This window comes from Eublepharis macularius, chromosome 9, assembly GCF_028583425.1.
Source record: "Eublepharis macularius isolate TG4126 chromosome 9, MPM_Emac_v1.0, whole genome shotgun sequence".
NCBI classification, from domain to species: Eukaryota; Metazoa; Chordata; class Lepidosauria; order Squamata; family Eublepharidae; genus Eublepharis; species Eublepharis macularius.
Window position 1 is genome coordinate 85,848,345 of NC_072798.1, and position 21,058 is coordinate 85,869,402.

Genomic DNA, 21,058 nt, shown 5'->3' on the forward strand with positions numbered 1-21,058 from the left:
GTTCCGTGAGCTTGCTTGAGTGAGAACTCACTTCTGTTATCTTTTCTCATACACACTCACAAACAAACATCAGGATGCATATTTGTGCAGCAGTTATTGGCAAAAGTATACTGTCAGTTTCACTTTAGAATATCACTTTCCTAAAATATAGATTACCCACAGTACAAGTTCACTATTAGGAAAAATGCATTATGTTTTAGCAGTTAAATGTGACTTCGGATAGTTAAGAGGAAAAAATCTAGACAGTCAGAAGAGCAAGCAATTTACTCAATCCAGATTTCCATGCTTTTCATCTCGCCCAGTCTGAGCGTTCCAAAGTCTGTCAGTTTCGATACCATAAGTCCTCCTTTGTCCTTCAATAAGTTTTCATATGGCTCATTAAAGTTTGCTCCATTGCCTGAAAATGTCCTGCAAGAAGACATAATTAGAATCTCTATTGCATCACAAGACACAATTTATGATATTTCATAGAATGCAAAGATGTTTCTAAGAAGTACATGTACATTAATAGCCAAAATACACCTCCAGTAGTTTTCTTATGTATCAAATTAAGTTGACAAAACTTTCAATATTCTTAAAGTGACAAATATTGATTAGAAACAAGCTTTTATTCCTCCTTCTGAACTAATAAATAGAAAAAAAGTGTAGAAGAATGTACCTTGAAGACTAATACGGTGGTATTCTTATGAACCACAGCGGCTATGAATGATCTCCGTATAACTTGGCATAGATGTGTCACAAACTTTCTCTCTGTGTAAAGTCTTGCTGTCTGGGTTGTCACTTCATGCATTTAACAGTGGGCTCAAGCTCATGAAAGCTTTTATTACATAAGTGTTGTTGTTGCTATTTCAACAGTGTAACACTACTCATGCGTAATTTTAGAAATAGAGTGCATGGGTTTGTTTGTTTTTTAGCTGAACAAGAGTTGGTTAAACTGAATGAGATGAAAGCCATCTCAGTCTTCCTCAGTCTTTTAAACCAGACGTCATAGACATGCAGCCCTCCGAAAAATTAATCCGTCCAAACCAGCACAGCATCTGACTGGTGCTCCGAGTAAATTTTTAAACAAATTTAAAAAGCCACTGGGGATGGGTAGCAAAAAAAAAAGTGTATAATAAGACTTACACTTTTTCTCCAACCCATCCCCGATTTTTTTTTTTTGGCTTTAAAATTTACTAGGAGCACCAGCACTAGTAAGTTTCTAAGATTAACGAGTGGGCTGTATTACTAGGTGAATCTGCACAGAGCATTAGTACTAAACTCCATTTCCTGAGCTCAATCCACATTTGGGACTACATGCACTTGAAATATACTTTCTAAAAAAGCCTTATGGAACATCGTGTGTGTTTTGAACTTCAGTAAGTGAAAGCATTCCTCTGCCAGTTTGGGCAAAAAAGGCGTGCGTGTTTAATTGACTCGCTGTCATGCAATCCAATATTGTGTATGTCTGGGTTGGCGAGGGGGTGTGTGCTTTCCAGTATACATGATATTCTTGAGTCAAACTTGGATTGAATAGAGACTATTAATGGTTATCTCATTACCAAAAGTAACTGCCTTCAGGCATTCTATTCAGATTCTGCCATGGAGGGGAGGGGTCACACCAGGACTGGATTGTGCATTCCACCTCTTTTATAAACTTATTTACATGACCCTTATTCCCTGCACCCTTTCCCTCCTCCCCTCAACATCTATATATCTCTGGCCAGTTTCTTCATACCCTCCATGCATCTGACGAAGAGAGCTGTAGCTTTCAAAAGCTTATGCTACAATAAAGTTGGCTGGTTTTAAAGGTGCTACTGGACTATATACTATTTTGTGACTGCAGACTACCATGGCTAACTCCTCTGGATCTATGACCATGATATTCTTGCCCATTATCTGCGAATTTAAAAGTGGTTTCTCAGTGTATTGATTCAATCTTAGGATGCAACAACATTTTAGGTATGGTAGTAACTTTTGTGAATTTATTTGCAAGTCTACATTAATATACAGCTGCTAAGTCTGTTGTTACTATACTACTACAAAAAAGTGTGTTAATGCTCCTGCCAGAATTCGGGACAGAAAGCACCACCACAACCCTAAAATCTTGTATTAGTTAATGTTGCTGTAATTCTTATTTTGCTTAATGTTTTATGGAAACATGTACTCCCTCAAATCAAACAATCCTTGACTAGGGAAATGGAATTTGCAGTGGCAGTAAACAGTGCAAGCCTGAAAGCAATAATCTACACAAGAGAGCAGAGGCATATGATGTTTCCCTGACGCATTAAAACACTTGGCATGGGCAAGAGAACTTGCACTTCTGGCAAGAGATTTATACATGTTTCAAGAACGCAAAAGATTTACTACTTTAACAAGATAATGTTTTCAACAGTACAAAGACAGCTTTACAGACCAATTGTTACCATATTATGCTGTTCAGAAAAAAACTAAGAAATCATAGTCCTCACTGGCAGCTGATACTTATTAGCATACTTGTTTTCTCATGGACAAGGAACTTTTCAGGCAGAAACCAGAAGATTTGACATGAAATCAGAATTACCCATTTTTGTCTGATGGAGCCATGCAAAGCGCTCTCCAAGTATAACATGACTGGTTACTCTCCACCACAACCACACTGACCAGATCATGTCTACGGGGCATATAACCATCAGGAAGTATCAATGAATCCAGAGTGAAAAACACATTGTCATCTACCACACCGATTCTTCCACAAAAACTGGAAATCTGAACCTGCAACAATAGCAGTTGCCATTAGATACAATAAAAAACTATTCAGAACAAAAAGCAATATTTCCCTTAAAATTACTTAATGCGTACTTAATGCTGAGGTTACTGGAGAGAACAGTATCTCAGACTGTCCAATTACTCTTTAAACAAAAAGAATCTTGGCTGCATTCAGACTAGAGATGGGCACTAACCAGAAAAAAACCAAACCGTGCAGTTCGTCGCATTTCACAAACCACGATCTTTCATGAACCTGCCCCGGTTCACGAACCAGTTCGTTTGGTTCATGAAAACGTCACATCCAGGTCAGCAAATCGACACTTCCAAGCCAACAGAAGGTCTGCAGGAAGTCCATCCCTTGTTGCCTAGGAAACTGACTGATCGGTGCCAGGCTGTCTGCAGTGATGAACCAAAAGAACCAGCCTAAAGTTTGTGGCGGTTCGTCAGAAATTGACTCTGATGAACCGCTGGTTCGCAAACCACAAACTGGCCTGACTTGTCATGAACTTTGGTTCGTATTTCATTTCATGCCCGTCTCTATTTCAGACGTCACAACAAACCAGGCTTGTCATGATCAGCATGAACTCGGCTTACCACTGTGCTCATTCTGCTTCCCACCTGCCCTCCAATCAACCACAAAATTCACCCAAACACGTCCTGGTTTGACAATCCTTGACTCAAGCTCTTCTGCAGATTCCAATTATGAACTACAGCTGGCATTGACTGTATGCTTCCCACTCTGGGAAATAAGGATTAGGTACTTTGTCTATTGGCTGCCTCATTTCCCAGTAAGCACACTTTTTTGAGTTGGCAGATAGGCTCTCTGATATAGTGCTATGGGTACCTAGTTCTGGGTGACTTCAATATTTAAGGTCCTGAGATTGAAGATTCAGGATGACTATGGCCCGATCATTATTTAATGAAGGGTGAATATTGCCCTGACAAGCTGCAAAATCCACCCACAGAGGCTCAAGGATCCTTCTGGATTCCAAAATCTGAGTGATTTTAGAATTCCTTTTCAGGCTACAGTGAGAGCTGCATCTGAAGCTCATTGAAGCCACTGACCAGATTGCTCCTCATCAAATTCTCCCACCTTTTGGGGTGGAAGACAGCCCAGTGGTTTACCACTGAGCTGAGCGATCTAAAGAAGGCTGGAAGACATCTGGAAAGACACTGGCAGAAAATTTGCACTGAATCAGATACAGTATGCTACAGAGCCCACTGGAAAACCAATGACGTGGCAGAGATGGCAGCAAAGAAACATTATTTCTCTGCATTGCATCAGCAGGTTCACAACCATACCAACTATTTAAGGTATCCTAACACCTTCTGACTCCTAAATCCAAAGCATTACTGTCTCAGAAACAGATAATTAACTGTGACATATTTGCAAAGTTCTTTGCTTGCAAATGAGCAAGCATAGGCGCTGATCAGGATGTCAGCTGTAATTTAGGAAAGGTGGAAGAAATACTTCATATACTGTCTGGTCCACTTATGGACCATTTGACCTAGTTGCAATGACGGATACAGACAGGTTTCTGGAATCTGTGAAGGCTGCTACGTGCACTAATCCTTGCTCATCTTGGATACTAAAATTATGTAAATAATGCATAAATGAGCCTTTGATGTCTATCATAAACCAGTTATTAACTCAAGGCTCCTTCCCCTGATTACTCAAACAGGCGGTTATCCTTCTGTTACGTAAAAAAACATCCCTAGTCAAATATGATGTGGCCAATTGCTACCCTGTCTCCAATTTGCACTTTCTGGGCAACGTGATTGAGAAGCCAGTAGCAGACCAACTACAGGTCTTTTGGGATAACTCTTGTACTTTGGATCCTTTTCAGTCTGATTTCAGGCCTGTCTAGGTAACAGAGATGGCTCTGGTGGCTTTAGTGGATGATCTCCATCTGAATGCAGTCTATACCATATTATATCATTTATTGAATGTCCCTGCTACTGATTGTATTGAATTACACTGTATAATCCACCGTGAGATTCAGTGAGGGTGGACTATAAATAAACAAACTGCTAAAACGTCTGATTATTGGCATCTAGGGGAACTGAAGTTTATTTCTTCACCACAAACCAAATTATGTACTTTAGTTGTGCAGGAACACGGGCAAACTAGAGTTCAATTCAAGAATTCCTAAACCCAGAAGCTTGAAATCATGCTCCACATATGAGAAGAGCAAGCAAGCAAGCATGGCAACAAAGCTGTGTTTATACCTCTCACAGATGAACCTCTATTATCTTGCAACATCTGAATGCTGTCGCTATTGTAAGACCACTACACAGGAGGATAAGCGTACTACTGTACTTTTGTGTTTTCAGCTGTCAAATGTTAGATCGGCATAGTTAATTTGCCATCTCCTATAAATTAATAAAGTTATACTAAATATTAAATTTACTAAATATTGGTTAGTTTAAAAGATTCTGGGGCACTGGTACCTGTCACTCCAATGCTAATATATGGAATAACATTTCAAATCACTGTAATATGACCAAGGGTCTGCTTGAACATTACCACACTTCCTCATCGGCAATCAAAATGGGAGTAATCTTGGACAAGTTCTCACTATGCATCTAAGTGCTCAGTAACCTCCAAAGAGGCATCCAATTAAGAAATGCCATGTCCCTTTAGGGAAAACTGCCAGGCACTTAGGTTGGAAAAGCATTTGAACACTGAAGTGTAAATACAAAACTGACTATTGCCATGGCTTCCTAGAAGGAACGCTGGCAATCATAGCTTTGTGTGGGATGATGAGCATTTCCCACTACAGAAGCCTTTAGTACTCTCAAAAAACGAAAGCTGTCAGAATGCCTAGAGGAAAGCTACGACAACTAAATTTACAGGCCAGCGCTGAGGGGGAAGGAGAGCTAGAGATGGCAAGGTGACAAAAACACATATCAGACAACAGTGATGGAGTTGAAAAAGAAGACTTTATTGATTTACAGCTCACAGAGCACCGGCGCAGCACAGGGCAGATTTGAGCATCGGCTGACCCGCTCGGCGACCGATGACCCCCATGCCTCTTCAGACCCCAGCTGGGGGGAGGAACCATGGGATGACAAGTTAGTGAGATACCATGTGGGTGTACACCCCAGTGTGGATTCCCTGCCACCTGGGAGTGAGGCGGACCTGACAGACCCTAAGATGGGCATGCACCTGCCATGCATCACTCACCAGACCCCCTTAAGGGGATCCTCATAATAGGGAGACTGAGCCCATGGGCCCAGTTTCCCCCCAAATGGATCAGTGCCCATGCTCAAACTACCGACTCCACTGCAAAGTTGTGACTAAAGGGAGGGCTGGGTGGGATGTCGGCCATGTGCTGAGAGGCAGGGACCAGTCTCCCCCCTACAAAGTCTAGTGGCGGCCGTGGGAGAAAACCATGCCTCCCAGGTCTGCTGCCCTTTCCCCACCCCTCAGTGCCCAGTCAAGCACACAACATGGTGGATGCCACGTGCCCCTAGCTCACCTTCCCATGAGGCCTGCAACCGAGTCCCTCTAGGTAAGTCTGGGGGCCCATGTTTCTTCATGTTATGGTGATATACCCTTGTGTAACTCAATTTTGGAAGTTTTGCTCTAGCACCAGCTATCAGCTTAGAACTAAAATTTTTCCAGTTACCTATCGTCCTCACATTACAATATTTGAGAAAATATGTGTAACCACATCCTCCCTCAACTAAACCAGATGATATGCTTACCTTGTCAATTCTCTTATATCTCAAGGGCTTTACAGAAATGGCTTCACTGCTGCAAGTTGCTGGGTTAATAAAATATTCAGCTTGCACCCAGTCACCTTTGTAAGGTTCATAGTCTTAAAAGTAAAATCAGCACAAATTATGAAAGGTTTGCAGAGACTAGGATTAAGAGTGTGAGTCAGCTTTGTCAAAGCATGCTATGAAAACAAGACAAAAATCAAGATCAATACCTAATTGTTACATCAGAACTTGGACTAATTTTGATATGCCACCTGACCTTGGAATACAGTTTCAAAACAGCAAAAAGAAATATGCTACACGTGTCAAAAGTCCATACATATTTTATCACATCTAACACATCATACGCATTTCAGAGATCAACATCTTCTCTTATGTAACACTCAAGGGGGGAGGGGGGGCTGCTCAGAAGTTAACTTGGAACCTTCAATTAGTACAAAACATTTTCAGCCTATTTATTATCTAGTCTGGGTTTGCCATGAGCATAACATACATGTTATGCTCATTTTACTTCACTGGCTTCCTGTTCGTTTCTGGGCTCAGTTTTAGGTCCTGGTTTAGGTTCCATTTCCAAAGATCTGTTATTTCCTCAAATTAACAACAATGAAGGGATGGTATTGTCAATACAGTATTAGACAAGTCTAGCATTGTCAACGTTAGAATTAATTTTTTCAGGTGATTCTCCCTTGGAATTTGTGTATATGAACATTTTACCGATTTATCAATGAGGGGACAGAATAAAACCACAAACTCATATAATCCAAACAGAAATTAATTGCCCTTTTGCTGGACTGCAATGCTGTATCAGCAATCTGAAGAATGGAAGAAATTGGCTGTAACTTTGTGTGATTTTAACTGCTGTGTTTAATATACTGGCGTTTATTCATGGATCATTAGCTGCCTCATTTGTACATTTTTAAAGAAAACAATGAACAAAACATCACAAAGCTACAGAAGTTATGTCAAGGAGATGTTATTGGGCTGCACATATAAACACCTCTTCTGGCAGCAGCAGAGCATCTGTGGGGGGATCTTTCTGCTTTGTTTGCCTTCTCCTATGGCAGCACTAGGGTTATTCTCAAGACTGTAGCTTGGAAGAACAGAAGCTACACCCCCCCCCCGGTGCCGTTCATTAACTACCTCTGAGGGAGGGGCTAGATGCACCATGTTAAAGATACCGCATCTGCAGCACCAGCAGAACCACCTGAGTGCTGGGTTGAGGACATCTGCTAGCGTTGTCTCCCTGATCCTACAGGGTTGGACACAGATGAAAAGGACTCCTTGCAAACCCATTAATTTCTCTTTTAAAAAATGTTATAGTTTTAAAATATTCCATATACTTTTGGTAGAACGGCAACGTATAAATGATCTGGAGGATAAATTCTTTTTCATATGGAAGTTCATACACTTGTGGTAGAATTATCTAGAACCATTTTTAAAATACCCCTTGCAACTTTTGGTCACAACGCACGTAGATCATCATAATCATACAACAAATGGGTATTCTGACCACCAGTCACATTATATTGGGGTATGTTAGGTTGTGGCAATAATTTTTTTCTGTACAGTTCTTTCATACATACCCAATGCAGAGAAGGGTTTGGCCTTCACTGGCTGACCCTTTTGTTAGGCTCCAAATACAGATTAGCAATTCTTCTGGTTTGCTGTTTGACATACCACCCCAACAGATATTTTGGCAGATTTTATAGAGGTAGTCTCTGGAGAAGTCCAGATTTATAATACTGAAAGACTGCCCAAGGGGCAGACTGGCCATAAGGCCACCTGGAAGAGTCTTGGTGGAGTGACAGCCTGGAGGCAGCCCCTAGCCCAGTGCCACAAGCTACTGATCCCCAGCCCATGCAATATGGGCAGGTGTAAGCCACCACGGCAAACCTGTGCCTCCTCCAGGAAGTGGGACCCCTTTCCAGTGCTGTTTTTGCCTCCCAGTCTGCCCTTACTTAGTGCCCCCCATTCAGGACTTTGCAGCTCCATGGGGCTATCAGGCTGTGGTTAGTGGTGTGAAATAAAGACTACTGCCCTGTCTAGATGTCTATTAGTTTAATTTATGCACTCCTCAGGGGTGGTGCCAGTTAAGATGATCAGCTTATAGAGATGTTTGTATCAGTTAGGATTACAGAATGCTCATGGGGGAGGTGGGGAGGACTATAAGAGGCATCTCAAGGACTAGCTTTTAGTGTTATTTAACATCTAAAAAAATCTTAAGAAGAATTAAAAAATTACTTTCAAGAACATCCTTCAAGGAAAAGGATGTTGTTTGATTGATGTAGCCACCGCATGCGGTAACAGATGTTACAGTTCCAATTAATGTTTTTAGTTCAGAGTCCACACCAAGATGAAGCACGCAGCTACCACCTTCCCATTTATCTGAGACAGCTTCAACCTGAAAAAAAAATAAACAAAAGCCACACTTTTCCACAGGAAATATTCATATGCAAGAACACTTTGTTCCAGACCATTAATAAGCTAGACATGGCTAAAGAACATCCATTTTTCAATGTACTTCTATGGCTCTGAGGAGTATCTGTTCAGATGGAGCTGTCTCCAGATTTGTTTTTTTTTAAAATGTAACTAGATCTTTAACTATGAGCACAGAAAAATCAGCTTGGTAAACAAATCTACCACCCACCAGCTTCATTTTCGGGAGAAACTAAAAACTGAATCAAACTATACTGACTTTATTTGAACATACTATCTCCTTTAATACAACCCCTCCCACACACACACCAAATCCAATCCATCTTCAGGAACCATAAGTTTTCTATTGCTGCATCAGGAAGAAATCCCACACGTGGCACAATCTGGATCAGCTCTTTGAACAGAAAGGGGAGTGATGGCCAAGATGAAGACTCATGAAGCTGCAGTGAACATGGCAAAGAAATGTTATTACTACTTGTGCACCAGGTAGTTCATGACCATCTCAGTTATTCAAGATAGCTCAGCATCTGCTGACGCCTAGATCTGAACTTCATCTTCTCAGGAACAGACAACTAGCTGTGATACTTTGCAAAGTTTTTTTGCTGATAAAACATCAAGAATATGCTCCGATCTGGATGTCTGTTGTAACATAGGTCCACCACTAGAAACACCAAATACATGGCCTGGTCTATTTAGAGACCTTTTTGACTCCGATTCAGTGATAGACGTAGACATGATCCTGGGATCTGTGAAGGCCACTACTTCTGCCTGTATTCTTGCCCATCCTGGCTGCTAAAATATGTGCCGACCACATCAATGAGCCCTTAATACCTATTTTAAATTGATCACTAACTCAGGGCATCTTCCATCAGCCAAACAGGCGATCACCCACCCACTGCTAAAAAAAGTCTATCCAACTGAAACATGATGCAACCAATTATTTCCCAGTCTCTAATCTATCTGCCTTTCCTGGGCAAAGTGACTGAGACAGCAGTAGCAGACCAATTCCAGACCTTCTCAGATAACTCAGCTACTCTAGACCCCTTTCAATCTGGTTTCAGTCCAGGATATGGGACAGAGACAGCTCTGCTAGTTTTAACTGATGACCTCTGAATGTAGACAAAGGCCATGCCTCTTTGCTCCTCCTATTGGATTTATCTGCAGTCTTTGATACATTCACGGACCATCCTGTCTTGTTGAGGCGCTTGGAGGTAGAAATAGGTAGTATGAAATGTGCATTAAATTAGTTCAAATAATTCCTTATGGATTGAACTCAATTGTAGGCCAGTTATCAGTGTGGAACCTATCTTGTGGGGTTCCACAGGGTGCAATCCAATCTCCCATGCTCTATGTAAAGTTCTTGGGACAAATGTTTCACAGTTGTCATCAATACGCTGATGATTTCCAGCTCTACATAACCTTATCCAAATCACCTGGTAATGGGGTAGATGTCTTGAACTGCTGCCTGACTGCTATGGTTAATTGGCTAAGAGTGAATAAATTATTTTTATTTTATTTGTTTCGATTTCTATTCCGCCCTCCCTGCACCGGCAGGCTCAGGGTGGATTACATTCCATAAAAACATTACAATAAAACTTGCATTTAACGATTTAAAACAACAATATCAAACAGTACAATATAAATATTAAAAATGGTACAAGAAAGCAGCACAGAAATAATCAATCTGCCACCTAACCGTCACTTAAAAAGTTACTTAAAAAGTTAGACGGTGGACGCCTCAAGCAGGGAGGGATCCGTTCTTCTTTATTCGGCCAGTGGGGGCCCAGCTCAGCCTCAACCATACGCTTGGTGGAACAGCTCTGTCTTACAGGCCCGGTGGAAAGATAACAAATCCTGCCAGGCCCTGGTCTCATTGGACAGAGCATTCAATCAGGTTGGAGCCAGGACTGAAAAGGCTAGTTGGGCCTCCCTGGGGCCAGGGGCCACTAATAGTTGTTTATCACCTGATCGGAGCATCCTCTGGGGCACATATAGGGAGAGGCAGTCCAGCAGATACGCTGCTCCCAGTCTGCATAGGGCTTTATAGGTGACACTAAACCCTTAAATGAATGAGGTAATGCTGACTGGGAAAGTGAAGATCCTGAAAGACATGCTCCCCACTCCTGATGGAGTTCAGCTAACCCTCACTGACTCAGTTAAGAGCCTTGGGGATGTAACAGATCCAACATTACTGCTTGAGAAGCAAGTTAATGCAGCTGCAAAAAATACTTTCTTCCAACTCAGTCTTGCCCAGAAAATCCAGCCGATCTGGCCACCTGGATCCATGCCACAGTAACATTAAGGCTAGATCATTGTAATGCACTTTATGTTTGTCTCCTCCCAAAATCAACACAGAGACCATAGTTGGTACAAAACACCACGCCTCGGCTATTATCAGGAGTTAGACAAAGCGTGCATATTACACCCATTCTGCACTCACTCTATTGGCTGCTCATCAGTTACCAGGCTCAATTTAAGGTACTGGCTTTCACATAAAAGCCCTTCACGGCCTGGGTCCCTCATATCTGCAGGATCACCTCCCTCCCTATGCTTCATCCCAACAGCTTTGCTCATTTGAGCAGGGTCTTCTGCAAGTGCCGATCTGCAAATAGGCAAAACCAACAACTGCCTGTACACATACTTTCTTTATTGTGGTCCCCACCTTATGGAATGGCCTGCCTGATGAGTGCAGAAAGATTCCCACTCTTTAGGCTTTCTGCAAACTATGCAAAGCTATCTTATTCGAAAGGGCTTTTCCTACAAAGCTAATAGGATTGTACTGCACAGAATGTTCTAGAAAAATACTTGGGTTAAGGTTAAAGGATTATGGTCTATGCTAGCATGTATAGCTCATGCTGCCTGCTGCCATAAGGAGAACCCTCCTACGTAAATTTCTTATGTTTTGCTTCAGTTGTTTTCAGATTTCTGGTTGATTCCACTACAATATATATCTTATTGCATTATTTTATTGGATGTTGATTGTATGGACTTACTCTGTGTAACCTGCCTCGAGTCCCAGTAGGAAAGATGGACTATAAATAATATAAATGAATGAATAAATGATTTTTCTATAGAATATTACTCCTGAACAGACCATACATATAGAAAACCTTTGTGTTTGCAATCTGATATGCCAACATATAAAAAACTGAAAAAGTCCACTTTGCGCAAAAGCAACAAAAAGTCAATCTAATGTTGTTGCCATTTGTATCATACCTTGATTGCCTTGAATCCATTTGTGGTTTTATCCTCTTCAACAACAGCTATGACTCTTTGTCCAACTTGCAATAGCATATTGCCCATGACAGCGTCATTGGTGAAACAAATTAAATCATCTATCATCCCATAGTCTAGGCAAAATCTTGTTACTACACCTTCTATTGTTTTTATAGCTTTACCGCCTAAAAAAAAGAAATTTTAAATCAGGACAAACAGAAATGACTGTATTTGCTGTTGTGACAGAAATATTTCCATCAATCTCATATCAGCACACATCAGCATTTATAACTTCCTAACAGAGTAGCTGTACCTGACAATAAAAGAACGAACAACTTTGTGAAAGGTTTCTGTAAATGAAAATACTAAAAAATCATAAAGAAACAGAAACCTTCTCATATGTTTGATGTAGGATGAACAAAAGTAACCTATATTAAGACATCTATGACAGGCCTTTTCTTCTGAGAGAACCCACACTGCCTCCTATAATTTTGGGGAACTAAGTCTATTTTGAAATGAAAATCCCTTCCCCTCAGTTGTTAGATGTTCTTATGGTAGTGAGTGTAATGACTTTAGGTTCACTGTGGTGAGGTAAGTTTTGTGGTGAGAAGAACTCACAAGATCACTGAAGGAGGAGGTTTACAAAAGTAAAAACAATTTATTTGTGTACAGATTGTTTTTAAACAACAGATCAGCAGCCCAGGTCTCCCAACATTTGAAGGAGAAACCTGGTGGAGGCACACAAATGTAAGCGAGTTATGGCTTCAGATTGTGATTTTAAATCTATTTAATGCTTTCAATTCTCTTTAACACTTCCAAGTACTGACTTGCCCCCATGTTAAAAGCTTTCACACACAGACACTGGATTCCACCCACACCAAACTGCCCTTTCCTAAGAGTCAGACCTCACCTCACCTCACCAGAGAGAGGCCTCAAAACGCTGTCCTCTCCCAGTGGTAGAGTTAAACCATTCGGCCACAATATCTGACAGAGATCTCTCCCTGAACCAGCCCTGAAGTCCTGCAGTATTTCAGTTACTTATTTAAAATGACCTCTGAAAATGAGATCTATGAGTAATACACTAATGAAGCCTTCTATTAACACTCCCTTCTGAAACAAGCAACTTCTGCAAGCTTTCTAGAGCAAGGAGCAACTTCCAAACAATGTTCCCGTGGACTCCCTGTGCAGTAATATTCTCAGAAATTTAGTTCTTAGAAATTCACTGTTTACTACCAGCTACCAGTAAATACCTCACAAAGCCTATAAAGAAATTTGAATACAATTATAGAATCAGGACTCATGCTCAGAAAAAGTTAAGAATCAACCTAAAATGTCAAGGAGTTCTTAGAAAGTCTTTCTAGAAGCCAAGAGCAACTAAGCCTAAAATTAATCTACTCCAGATTTACTGGAACACTTTCCAATTTTTTTAAAGGGAACAAGTCTAGGTTCCGAAGATTGCATAGCAAAAAACCCTTACCATGAGATTCTCTTATTCAGACATATTTATTATAGCTGCAAAAATCTCACAAGCATGTGCAGCCAAATGATAATAATAAAACAGATGTGTCCTGGGCACAGTAGGCATCCTCCAATACAGGTTTATTCCTGTATACCATGATACATTTGTATAAGAAAGTGCTATATGATAAGCAGCCGCAAGAATCCTAAATTGATTAGAGAGGTGAAAAGGTCAGCTTCATAAACAGTCTTCTATTTTACTCTCCCAGTAGGAAAATATGCTTTTAGAACACGTTATGGAAAAAAGCTCCCTGAAGTCACCTGTAATGGATAACTAGAACTTCCTTCTTCAAAGGCAATATTTTTCTAATATTAACTGCAAGCAGCAAAACCAAAACAAAACGCAGGCTACAGCCTTGTGTGTATATGCAGGAGCAACTTTGTCCAAGCGGGTATTTTATAAAAGGAATTAACTGCAGTTTCCACACTTTCATTGCTTGACAAAATTTAGGTTCACAAGGGCATTTTTGGAAAGGGAACAGGGTACTAACCAAAAGGGTAACGTTCAGTAAAATAAAATTGTCAAGGAGGATTTTTGGGTAAGCCACTCCTCTCAGCCCCAGCTGTCCAGCTATATTGTGAGGATAACAACACTAACTTGTTCATCACTCTGGATAAGGTACCAATCTGTCTAGAAGAGTGGTACATAAGCAGAGTTATTATTATTCTCCAGTTTTATTGCCCCATGTTTATCTTTACTGCATTTTGTATTCTAACTTCTGTAACCCACCTTTGAGTCTCAACAAGAAAGGAAGACTATAAATGAAGTAACTTCTAACTACAGTAAGAAACAGAATGCTGGACCTCTGGTGAGATCCTGTAGTATACCTCTTACATTTTTTAAGAGCCAGTTTGGTGTAGTGGTTAAGAATGATGGGATTCTAATCTGGAGAACCAGGTTTGATTCCCCACTTCTCCACTTGTAGCCAGTTGGGTGACCTTGGGTCAGTCACAGCTTCTCGGAGCTCTCTCAGCCCCATCCACCTCACAGGGTGATTGTCTTGAGGATAATAAAAACACTTTGTAAACTGCTCTGAGTGGACATTAAGTTGTCCTGAAGGGTGGTATATAAATCAAATCATCTTCTCCACAGTTTGACACTGAGAGATCTTTGTCTTTTGGTGCTACACCGCTGAAGATGCCAGTCACAGCTGCTGGCGAAATGTCAGCAACTACAATGCCAAGACCACGGCGATACAGCCCAGAAAATCCACAACAACCAAATCAAATGTTGTTGCGATTATTATTTAAAAAGTAGTATGTCAAATTGTACTGGCAGTCCAAAGTGCCATCAAGTCAAGCCAACTTATGACAATCCCTGCTGCTATGTTCCAAGGTCCTAACAGAGGTGGCTTGCCATTGCCAGGCTCTGCATATTAACCTTGATTTCCCTTGGTGGTATCCCATCCAATTACTAACCAGGTCAGGCCTGGTACACAAAATAAAAGCAACATTAACCACACAGCCTCACCACACTTTAACTTAGGCAACAATAATTGCATCTCCTGTTCTGTTCTGAGGAGAGAGTACTGCTCAGGAGCCCCCAATGCGCCCCGAGAATGACCCTATTCAAAAAACGGAAGAGCACTAGAATCTGCGACCAACAAACTCACAGCACCCCGCCTGGCCTGGGCCCACGACTGGGGTCTTGAAGTAAGCAAACCTATGACTACGGAGGAAGAAGCCCCACTGAACTCGCTGGGACCTCTTCCCCACTGAAAAATAGTAAAGAGTCCAGAAGCACCTTTAAGACTAACCAACTTTATTGTAGCGTCAGCTGCATCTGATGAAGAGACCTGTAGTTCTCGAAAGCTTATGCTACAATAAAGTTGGTTAGTCTTAAGGTGCTACTGGATTCCTTACTATTTTGCTATACAAACACAGCTAACTCCTCTGGATCTTTCCCACAATGAGCCCTAAGAGTGGGCTGCGAAGGAAGAGGTGAGAAAGGCTTAGCCTCCATGGGAAGGCTCTTGCCCGTCACCCCGCCCGCCCCCGAGAAAACGAGCCCAGGCGGACAACGGGGCCCACCTCTGGCTGCCAGAGGCGCCTCGAAGTCGGCCTTTCGCCAGAAGAACGCGAGGCCTCTGGCCAGGAAGCTGAACATCGTCACGGGCCCCCTCGCAAAACCAGCGCCGCCGCCTCCCTCGGGGAACGGGTCGCGCGGGCCTTAAAGCACGCGGCTCGAAGCTGGGCGAGACGCGCAAGCGCACTAAGAAGCGTTCGGCCGCGTTCCCGCTTCGCGCGCTGACTGCGACCGTTGAGTCGGCGCCGTCAGAACTTTTTTTCCTCTACGCGCGAGACTAAAGCGCCCCTTAATCTGTGTCGTGAATGGAAAGCGTGCAGTGTAAAAAAAAAAAAGTCGTTTCCTCACGTTTACAGTTACTTTGGAGTAAGTGCCATTCCCTATCGTAGGGTCTCCCTCTAAGCGGGCTCGCGCGGTGAAGAGCGCGCTTTGTGGCGCGGGCGCGCGGCCTTTCGCTGCTCTGGGCTTAGAGATTTACTCGAAACGCGCGTTTTCACCTCAGCTCAGGTTTACAAGATCCTCGCTCCTTTCCATTTCTACCTCAGGGCAACCCCTACGCGCTTCACTGGCGACGCAGGGATTTGTACCCAGTCTTCCATATGGTTGGTGTTCTTCACAGCTGAAGTACCTCCCCGCGCTTCACCCCTAACACATCCAGGAATTTCCCAACCTGTATTTGGCAGCCTTTCTTACAAGCTCTAGTCTGGCATCTACTTAACTACTACCACACTGGGTCTCCCCTCTGTCATCCCCCACCCCTGCCCATGTCTCCTCATTGCCTTCACATTGAATGCCTTGCCTCCACATCCTCTATTGTCTCCACCTCCATTTCCCCGCCTGTTTCCTTCCTGTCATTTGACCATTCCTCATCCCCTAGCCACTATTTCTTTTCCCCTGCTCCTCCTCTGTCCATTCCACGAGTCTTACTTTTTTGTTTTTTTAAATCCCAATTTTTAAAAACTCATATTTTTTCACCAAGCTTGGGGATCCCCCAGCTTTTACAGAAAACTATGCCATAGCCCTAGGTAAATCCATTGTGCAGATTTTTAAAAATCAGGGCTGCATACATGGCTATTAGATATAGAGATATTTTCTAATGTTTCAGTTTGTAGACGGTACTAAAGTATGGCACATTAATGTCTATAATTTGTTTTCCATGCTAAGTATTTCAAAGATGGCCCAAGATTCAGATGCAGTTTAGCTTATTAATGGCATAGAATTTTAAAGCGATGAAGAAGGTTCAGGGATTTTAGCAGGTTTTTTTAGGAATAAAAATGAATTTAATTACAAGATGCAACTGAGTTTAGCAATATACATGTTTAGTACTTGATGATGTGCTAAGATTTTCTTCAAAACTATTATTGTAGTGGTTGTTGTGGGTTTTCCGGGCTGTATTGCCGTGGTCTTGGCATTGCAGTTCCTGACGTTTCGCCAGCAGCTGTGGCTGGCATATTATTGTAGTGTTTTCAGCGTTGCTTATATCCCCTTTTTATAGCATGAAACACAGGAACATCTTACATTAGTTACTAGAAAACTACATTCAAAGTTGCCCTTTCAGTGTAGTACTGCTGGAGTTGTTTCTAATTGCAAAAAGCCTATGCCATTGCTCTAGTTGACAGTATGTCAGGATCTTTGGAGTATATGATGTTAGTGTTGTTCTGATTTCCTAATAGGCAGGCTGAGAGCATTTGATAGTACCAGGGTCATCCTGTGTTATTGCCTGCTACAAGTTTAATTTCTCTTGTTTAATGAAAAACAGTGCTCTAAAAAACCCAATATATTCATGGAAAAAATATGAAGAAGCAATTCTACAAAAAGTGTACCATTTGTAGTACTACAAGTGTTCTTTTTTATCCAAAAAGTATTGCCAAGATGGCAGTGTAATACTTGCTCTTTATTTATTTATTTTGACTTATATCCCACCTTCCCCACAAATGAGCTCAGGGCGGCTCACATCAGTAATAAAATACAATAAGTTAATAATCAACTTTAAAAACACACTTAAAACTTACACTAAAATACTCCAGGTGCCATTATACATAGGCTACTTTAGATACTGATCAGAAACCTGCATAGGTCGTAGCTGTGGGCAGAATGCCAAGGGCAGTCATAGAAGAGGTGGTGATCTTAGGTGGAATAAGGGAGACAGCCACTGGTCCTCAATCAAAGGCACAGTGGAACATCTCCATTTTACAGGCCCTGCAGAACTGTAATAGGCCCCCAGGGCCCAGATCTCCAGCGGGAGAGCGTTCCACCAGGCTGGGGTCAGGGCAGAAAAAGCCCTGGCCCTGGTGGAGGCCTAACGAATGGCTCTCCGGGGCTGGGGGCCACCAGGAGTTGTTTGTCTGCAGAGTGCAGCACCCTGCAAGGGATTTAATGGGAGAGGCAGTACCGCAGGTATGTCGGTCCCAGTCCGTGGAGGGCTTTAAACACCAAAGTTAACACCTTGAATTGGATCCGGAACTCCATTGGAAGCTAGTACAGCTGGCACAGCACAGGATGGATATGCGCTTGAGTAGGCATTCCTATAAGAATGTATGCTGCTGTGTTCTGGACCAGCTGTAGCTTCCGGGTCAGGCCCAAATACGTAGAGTAAGAGCTAAGCTACAAGTGACGCCTGACACAGGTTGGACACTTGTCAGCTTCCCTCAAGTTTTGATGGGAAATGTAGGCATCCTGGTCTTGCAGCTGTAATGGAGAGCCAAGCTGTAAAACCAGGACGCCTACATTTCCCATCAAAACTTAAGGGAAGCTGACAAGTGACCAACATGTGTAAGGCGTCACTTGTAGCTTGGCTATAAATTGCAGAAATCTAGTCTGGAGGTGACCGTTGCACGGATTACTATAGCCAGGTCCCAGGATGAGAGATAGGGTGCCAGTTGCCTGGCCTGTTGGAGATGAAAAAAGACAACTGGCAACTGTCACGATCTGGTTCTCCATTGAATATGTATATGTGATTGGATCCACTGGAAGATTTTCATAAACAGAAGGTGGGAGTGATTTTTGCTGATTCCCCTATACTGCTGCAGAGTTCCAACTCCCTCCTCATGCTGTTTGTTATGTATTGCTTGAGTAGGAATGAAGGCTCCTGAGACCTACAAGACTATTGGTCTTTTGTGCCGGTAACAATCAATCATAACTGTTGCCTTACAGTCCAATCATTGTGTTGCAAGTAGTTACTTTGTATATAGTTCATGCAAATGAAGGATTCTAGTTGCTCACCTTGTATTGGTTGTTGTTAAAAGTGGGTTTGGTTTCTGTAAGTATAAATTAGATACTGTTGAGCCTGTCTGCTGTCTATCTGCTTCCAGCTTCCAATAAAGATGCTCACTATAATAAAGAGCTGTTAATCCCAATACTTGCGACGAAGGTGGGATTGAAGGAGGGTAGGCAGCCCCACGACACTGAGAGCTAAGTCCCTCTTGTTGCAATTCACCAACAGTGAATTATGGCTGACAATGGCTACTGTGAGCCTTTTGACTCAACCTCCGAGGACTGGCTGTCATACATCACGAGGTTCAAGTTCTACTTTGAGGCAAACAAAGTCACTAACGCGGACCTCTAGAGTATCGCTACCTCCAGTATCTGTGGGCGGTCTACTTTTGACATAGTCCAGGCACTTGTGGCGCCGGTTCATCTCCAAGTTACGGCGGTCAACATTATCAAAGACTGACTCCAAGACCATTTCTTGCCGCAGCCGTCAGAGATCACCAGCCGACATGCTATCTACAAGCAGGACCAAGCCCAGAGCAACTTGGTGACCATTTTTGTTACAGCTCTCCAGCAAGTGGCACAACAATGCAATTTCACTGACCTGGAGTCTGCGCTCCGAGATCGACTAGTATGTGGTCTGCAAGATGAGAAGGTGCAAAGATGGCTATTCACTAAGAAGAAACTCACATTCAAGGAAGCCCTTGAGGAGGCACTAGCAGTGGAAGCAGCTGACCAGTCGACAAGAGAGGTGCCCAAGTCATGGAGCCCTCCCATAGCTAAAAAGGCAGAACCGGTCCACCATGAGAGCATCAAGAGCGATTCAGGGGATGATGGTGAGGTTCACAGGACTCAAGTGGTACTGTCCAAGTGATCCGAACCGCAACATACCAATGGGTTGCCCCGTGCCAGCTGTGGAGGAAGCCACGACTGGAAGTCCTGCAAATTCCGTGATGCCGAATGCTGGGCTTGCTGAAAGAGAGGGCACATTGCAAGGGCATGCAGGGTTTTGCTGATGGAAATCTTGTCTATTTGCTGAGATCCTCTGGAGGATCCAAACCATCATACAATTTTAATCTGCCTCGCAGTCCAGTCTGTTTAAGACTGGATGATGATGATGATATGATATCACAGTCTACCAGATGTTTGGGCTGGAATTTTTTGCTTCTTTGCTGACTCAGATTTTATCCCAGAATCTGGGAGTCAATAAAGTATGGCCTTAGTATGTGGCATGTTCCAAGTAGTGCACCTGTTTGTAACTGTCCAGTTGTTATGTTGTCTATGCCAATATCACCTAGATGTTCAGTTAGTCCTTTTGGAATTTCACTTAGCGCTCCTATCACTACTGCCACACTGGAATTTATGCAAAAAGTAGGAGCTAGTGTCTGCAAAATATTGGTAAGAACATAAGCCGGGAAAGTTGATGAAAATGAGAAAGTTAAGCTCTCGTAGGATTTCAAAAAACTAAACAGATAATAAGTTGGAACAGAATATCCATACTACTGTAGTTGAAACTGATCAATGTGGCAATCCCAGATGACAGTCGAATTGAAAAAGAGACTGAAAAGATAACAAAATATCAAGCTCTAAGATCTGAAGTTCAGTGTCTCTGGGAGTTATTCCAGTAGTAATAGGAGCACTAGATACAATTCCAAAAGGACTAATTAAAGGTTGTTGTTGTTAACAACAACAACAACAACAACAAATTTTTTTCGTTCTCAGATATGAAACATATTTAGCAATCTCATTGTGATCAGTTACTTCCAAATGTACATCTTTAGGATCAAGGTAACAGATTCTCAACAGTTATGTTTAAGTCTTTGTTCCTTTTGTCCCTTGAATCACACATTTTACCGTGCTATTTTGAACATAATATTTTATAATTGTATTAAGTTTTGCACTCAGTATTCTAAACATCAACAACACTGTAAAATCTCTATCATGTTAAAATGTTTGCTTGTCCCAAGAAGATTACAGAACCAGCCTTGTTAAAATATGGTGCAGAAGTTTTCCAGTGTGTTCTCTTCATTAAAATTCAGTTGGCATTTCCCCGTTCTCTGGCTTCGCTGTGGTTTTTGCTGTGCTTTTGTTCCACATATGAATAGATCTTGTTGAAAGCCAAAGTGGAAGAGCAAACTTTTCAGTGAGACTAACCAAGTGTATAGACAACTCTACCCACAAAACTATTTGAAGTAGACT

The 21,058-nt window shown here is 42.1% G+C and overlaps 1 protein-coding gene across 1 annotated transcript in view; it reads right to left on the reverse strand.

Moving 5' to 3' along the window:
• The window catches only part of MOV10L1 (Mov10 like RISC complex RNA helicase 1), a 44,961-nt gene extending 32,715 nt beyond the window's left edge, over positions 1–12,246 (reverse strand). Inside the window, exons 1-5 of the mRNA XM_054987789.1 lie at positions 12,106–12,246; positions 8,695–8,854; positions 6,439–6,551; positions 2,543–2,733; positions 268–408 (exon numbers count right to left, since the gene is read on the reverse strand). Coding sequence (XP_054843764.1) covers positions 268–408; positions 2,543–2,733; positions 6,439–6,551; positions 8,695–8,854; positions 12,106–12,231 — 731 coding nt within the window. The 5' untranslated portion in view covers positions 12,232–12,246. The remainder of the gene's footprint in view (positions 1–267; positions 409–2,542; positions 2,734–6,438; positions 6,552–8,694; positions 8,855–12,105) is intronic.
• Between the last annotated feature and the right edge of the window lie 8,812 nt (positions 12,247–21,058).